Here is a 5,487-nt window from a genome sequence, read left to right as displayed (position 1 = left end):
CTTTCCTGGGCAGGCAGGTGCAATGAGATGGAAATGACGGGATGGAGTGATGAAATGATGGCCGTCTCACATTAGACGTCTCCTCCTCTGAACCTCGATCAACAAGCACGGCCATCGACTGAGCAACAAGACAACCAGACTCAGCTGGGGTTCATCGTCAGCAGCGCAAAATCGATATTCGTTTCTTCTCCCTCGTTGCCGCTCGGAAAAGAAGAGGTACCTCCCACATGTGGTCGCGAGGGCCCCAGTGGATGACGAAAAGGAACAGCGCGGCCAAGCGGCCAACTCAAACGCCATGGCCGTGGTTGGCCCTCCTTCGGCCCCATGGCCCCAGGGCACCAGGGCCCCATGGCCCCATCCTTGCGCCCCCTCCTCCTCGTCCTTCCACATGCTCCCAGGCGTCCAAGGCGTCCCCTCGCTGGCGGCAGATGCGAAATTTTCCCAGGAGTGCGGGTGGGTTGCTGCCCACTGCCGGGTACGCTACCTGAATCGGCACCTCAGTGTCACACTGCCATGCCCCCGGTCAGATCCCGGCCGCCTTGTCCGTGCTGTTCGGGATTAAATATCAAACGTCTTGCTGCTCGTCCTCCTCCACCTTCGGCCTGCTCCTCTCCTCACCATCGTCTTGCTTCGCTACGTCCACATTCTCTTCCCTCAAGCTTCGCCGCTGCTGTCGCTTTGACTCGTGCCTTGCTGCACATTACCTTCCTTCACAACACTTCGACGTACAGAGCCTGTCCACCGCCCTTCTTCGACTTGCTTCAGATCTCACATCGCTGGTCGCTAACCATTCACTTACTCCACACCAACAACAAACAAGCACCAACACCGTCAACATGCGCTTCACTGCCCTCTTTGCCGTCATGGCCGCCAGCGCCGCCGCTGCGCAGGAGTACGAAGTCCCCGGCGAGGAGACCACCACTCTCACCGCTACCACCACTCACACCATCACCATCACCGAGTGCGCTCCCGACTACGCCGACTGCCCCCTCAACAAGCCCACCACCACCACCACCGTTGTTGAGGTCCCTCCCACCACCTCGGAGGTCATCATCCCCACGTCTGAGCCCGTCTACGAGACTCCCATCATCGAGACCCCCTCGCTGTCTCCCGTCCCTCCTCCTGTCGAGCCTCCCGTCGAGACCTCGTCGTCTATCCCCCACTACCCCGTCTCCAACTCGACGACTCATGCCGGCCCCACCGCTCCTCACACCACCACTCTCCTCCCCGTTCCTTCCACCGTTTCTGGCAACCTTCCCATCGTCACCGAAACCGAGGCCGTCCCCGTTCCCACCACTCCCGGTGCTGCCGAGACCTCCGAGATCCCTCAGGCCGCCGCCGCCGGTGTCTTTGTCCAGGGCGGCCTCCTCGCCAGCATGGTCGCTCTTGGTCTTTTCGGCCTCTTTTAAGTGCACTCTGGCACACACGGTCTTTCTACTTCTTCACTTCTGGCCACAACCATTTACTTTTTTACCATACTTCTCGGGGGATAGTTTGATTGGAGACCATTTCATCATACCACTTTGATTATTTAGCTTGGGAACCTTTCTTTTTCGAGGATTTGATACCATTTGGGAGGTTCTGGTTCACCAGCTACTGGATGGCACATGGATAAGTCCCACCTTTTCTGGGCTTCACAGATGCTTGAACCTGGCGCAAATGGGCTAGCTTTATTTATGAACCAGTCGGGAGACCATTTAAAATTTTTCGCTTCCCCCGAAAGCTCTGATTAAGGGGATGCCCACTTATGAATGCCAAACCTTGGACGAAATAATTTTGGACTTTGTAGGATGACAAGACGTCGTTGTTCGTGGGCGCCGGGGAAGGTTGCAATGCCATGAGCATGCGTCAAAGGCTTAATAAATGCCATTGTTTGGCAAGCCATGCGTGCAAGAGCAAAACGGAGCTAACACAAATGCTTCTCTTGCTAGCCGTTTCAATCCACCTCTGACAGATCAGAACAACCCCCCCCCCCCCCCTCTCCCTTCTCGAGTTTCCAGACGTTCAAATGAATCTTCGGGAATGTAGCCAGCGCCAGCGCCAAGATGGCTCCTAAACGGTGCCCTGACTGTGGACAACGTCTTGTAGTGTCAGCCCTGGGTGATGCTCCTACCCGGAAACACGTGTCTGGAGCCCACATTCCACGGAGCGGCCCGGGGCAGGTACAACCCACAGGCACCTGCCACACCTGCTTGCTGGTGACGACTGCCTTATCACCAATGACCCCTCATCGCCAGCCAAGAAGGATTGCCTCGCCGTCTATGAATAATCTTCTCACGTTGGCATCCCGATGTTCTCTCCCGATGCACTCACATGGGTCAAAAGCCATGGCTCTGGTCTTTCAAGCCCGAACCGGAGATGACGCAAGCTCATAGTTTCCATCATCCGATCTTTACAGACGTTGTGTCCTCTTGTCGAAAGTCTGGCCCTTGGCACTTTATTTGCCACTGTCTATTCGTCCTAGCCCATGGAACCGCCACAACACCTTCAAACGATGCTCATCGCGAGGCTTTCTAGCCTCCCTGCTGCTTTGCTTCAGCCTCCACATAACGCCCTGTGTACGCGGCCCCCGGCCTGGTTAAGCGGCTATTCCACGTACCCTCAACCGTTACGCGCCGCCTCAGAACCCGGCGGAGCCGTACAATGACCCACAATCCCTCCGTCAGTCATTCTTCACATGCCTGATGCCTGTTCTAACGCTTCCAGACCCTCCGAAGAAAAGTCCGTCTCGTCCATCAACGAGCAGAAAAAAAAACCCCCCCATGGGAACTCTATGTCGTCCCTAGCCTGCGATCGAGAATGTAAGCTTTCCCGCACTGCCGGGGGGTTTGTGGACGGGGTTGACTCACGCGCAATACCCAGCTGCACACTGTGCACAGAGTGGTTGTGACGCTGGCACTTTTTGCTGACAGTGACAGGGGCTCTTGGTGGAGTGGTCGCATGTTTTGAGAGACATGTTGCCTCCGTGTGCGGCTCGCACTGGCGATATCTGGTGATCAGTGCAGAAAATGACACTTGTCGAGGGTCACTGGTGCGCCAATTCTCGCGGACGGCTGCTGAACGAGCACAAGTCGACGTGATTTGCTCGACCGCTGCTGCTTTGCGTTGAATCGTGAGAGGAGATATCGCGATCTTATCGGGGTTCAAGCTTAAGTTGGATGCTCGAGAATCTTTCGTGCGGCTACATTGAAGTCTGGGCTGACAATAGTAGATCAGAGCTCTGGCAGATTGACGGCGACCCAGCAGTCGACTGATCGCGAACAGAGCGACCTTCTTATACTACCCCAGGCCGTCCGGAGGCGCAGACAAGTTCGACCCGTCCGAGTCCTCCTGCAGGTAATCATGCCAGGGGTTTGTTATCCGCACGACGTCAAGATCCTACCTACGAATGGCTCGGCTGCATGCTTTCTGGGAATCGATACCCCCGTAGTTCGTGGCTCCGGCCGCCATCCCACTCTGATCGTCTTTGCAGGTCGGGATCTTGATGGCTCCCCCCCTTGCCATGTCACCCGCCGCGTGCCCATAGGGTCACGCTCCATACGTTACAAACTTTATTCGTCCTTGTCCGAAATTCCAATGGTCCCGAAAGCAACCTCACGGTATCCGCGCTCGCGGAAATCTTCTCTCCCTGTGCACGAAGTCCGTGAGACACATCAGCGACCTCCGTCCTCCGCCGTTCCGCCTTTCACAATGACTGGGCGGCGCGCCCCATGTACCGTGGCTTTCACGTCGTACGGAGAATGGAACCTCGACAGGCACTTGGGACAGCCTTTCTGCGCGTCTCTAGGTATGAGGTGCATGTGTGGACCAGAGCACACACCTAGGCGCATGGCATCCTAGCCACGACTAAAACAGACGGATGATGTGAGCGTCTCCTTGCTTCAAGTCGACAGGATGAAGGTTTGCATACTGCCAACGGGCCTGCCGCGTTTACCCTCTCGGGAATTTTCTTCGTGAGAAGACGGTCCTGTCATTTCCAGCCCCTGTGGTCTATGTCAACCCTTTCGATAATAGGTCTCGCTTAGTCGGTCTTGATCCAGAGCCCACAAAGGTGGTGGTTTTGAGCCCACCGTCGACAACGTTGATCATAGTCACAGTGTGTAGCCCATGTGGTGCCAACCGCGGCTGAACCCTGACTGGCACACAACATGTGCACCCATGTTGGGTGCCGTCTGATCCTCATCGCACTGGACCTAGCGTCTCGTACATTGCTTTGACGAAGAAATTGACGAACGCGCAACTGCCTTGGATGTTCTCACGGCCAAGGCTACAAGGCTCCAAGTTTGGTGGCCACTGATGTACCCTAAACCCAAAAAGGCACGAACCCCTGGACAATGCCTCGCGGAAGACTCTGCATTTGGTGCCCAAGCCTTGCCCGCGGCGGATGAGCTGTACAAGGCCGCAGCCGAGATCCACGGCTGCGTGTCATCGATCTGGGGGCGTTCGCCGAACGCAACGGATTTTACCTGAAGCTACTTTCGAAACCGCTCCGTTGCACCCCCACAGCAAGGCGAACCTGTCGATGTTATTCGGGGTTGATCAGCTGAAAAACATGGGTTTGTAACAAGCCACCGACGAGCAACCCTGTCTGGGCCTTGCAATGCGCGCGGATGGGCTTTTGAGCAGTTCCCAACCGACTGCAGTCTATTTCGCTCTGTACTCGGGGTCCCCGGGCAGGGGAGGGGACAATAACAAGCCTCCACCAAGATGGGACGAAGTCGGCCTGGGTTGATCAACTCGTAGCAACCCACACTCACCATAGTTGTACACGCGTTGACGATCCGCAGGCGAGGCAGTGCTGTCACCGAGCAGACCGAGACCGCTGTCGCCGTGCAAGCCTCCTGGCTGCCGGTCTTGCCTAAAGAAACGACCTCCGTCCGCGAGGCTGCTGGCTGGATGACCACACCATCTCTTCGGCGACCCATCTTCCGATCAAAGTGTCCTGGAAGCCAGGCTTGGCAACCGGGGCCCCAAGCTCATGATTTCGTCGCCAGTGCAAGTCTGATGGCAACTTGAAAGGCAAGAAAAATTGCTCGTATGACAGACGCCAGTTGCACGCCGAGGGCCCGGATTCCCTGAGAGGCTGGTCCGGCCGTTGACTGGGTCGCGCTCTTGATATTGACAAAGGCGAGTCATGGACTCGCTGTGTCGAAGAAACCCGGTGCACTCGGACCTGGAAGTCATGGAAAGGCAGCCGGGAAGCACGGCGGCGGGCAAGTTGTCGCCTGCCCCGCATGTCGTTTCCTCCTCGTGACCGTGGCGAGGCCTGGCCGCCCGCCCGCCCCGCTCGCTCCGGAGACGAAACACCCACGGCGCTGAAGGGGAGAGGGGGGGGGGGGGGGGGGGGGGGGGGGGGGGAAAAAAAAGGGGAAAATTCCCGGGGCCCCACAAAAAAAAGGTGGTGAACCCCCCGGGGGGGGGGTTGGGCTTTTTTCCCCCGCCCCCCCAGGGGGCCGCCCCCAACATTTGAAAAAATTAAGGGCCCCC

The 5,487-nt window shown here is 57.3% G+C and overlaps 1 protein-coding gene across 1 annotated transcript; it reads left to right on the top strand.

Annotated features, from left to right (window-relative positions):
- Nucleotides 1-681: 681 nt before the first annotated feature.
- VDAG_03110 (uncharacterized protein) lies at nt 682-1,409 on the top strand (the record flags this gene model as incomplete). The annotated part of the gene is made up of 1 exon (XM_009656975.1): nt 682-1,409. The coding sequence occupies exon 1, from the start codon at nt 837-839 to the stop codon at nt 1,407-1,409; it is 573 nt and encodes a 190-aa protein (XP_009655270.1). The 5' UTR covers nt 682-836.
- Nucleotides 1,410-5,487: the final 4,078 nt, after the last annotated feature.

This window comes from Verticillium dahliae, genomic scaffold, assembly GCF_000150675.1.
Source record: "Verticillium dahliae VdLs.17 supercont1.5 genomic scaffold, whole genome shotgun sequence".
Taxonomy (NCBI): domain Eukaryota; kingdom Fungi; phylum Ascomycota; class Sordariomycetes; order Glomerellales; family Plectosphaerellaceae; genus Verticillium; species Verticillium dahliae.
Note: the sequence above shows the minus strand (reverse complement) of the source record. Positions and strands in the feature narration are given on the sequence as shown.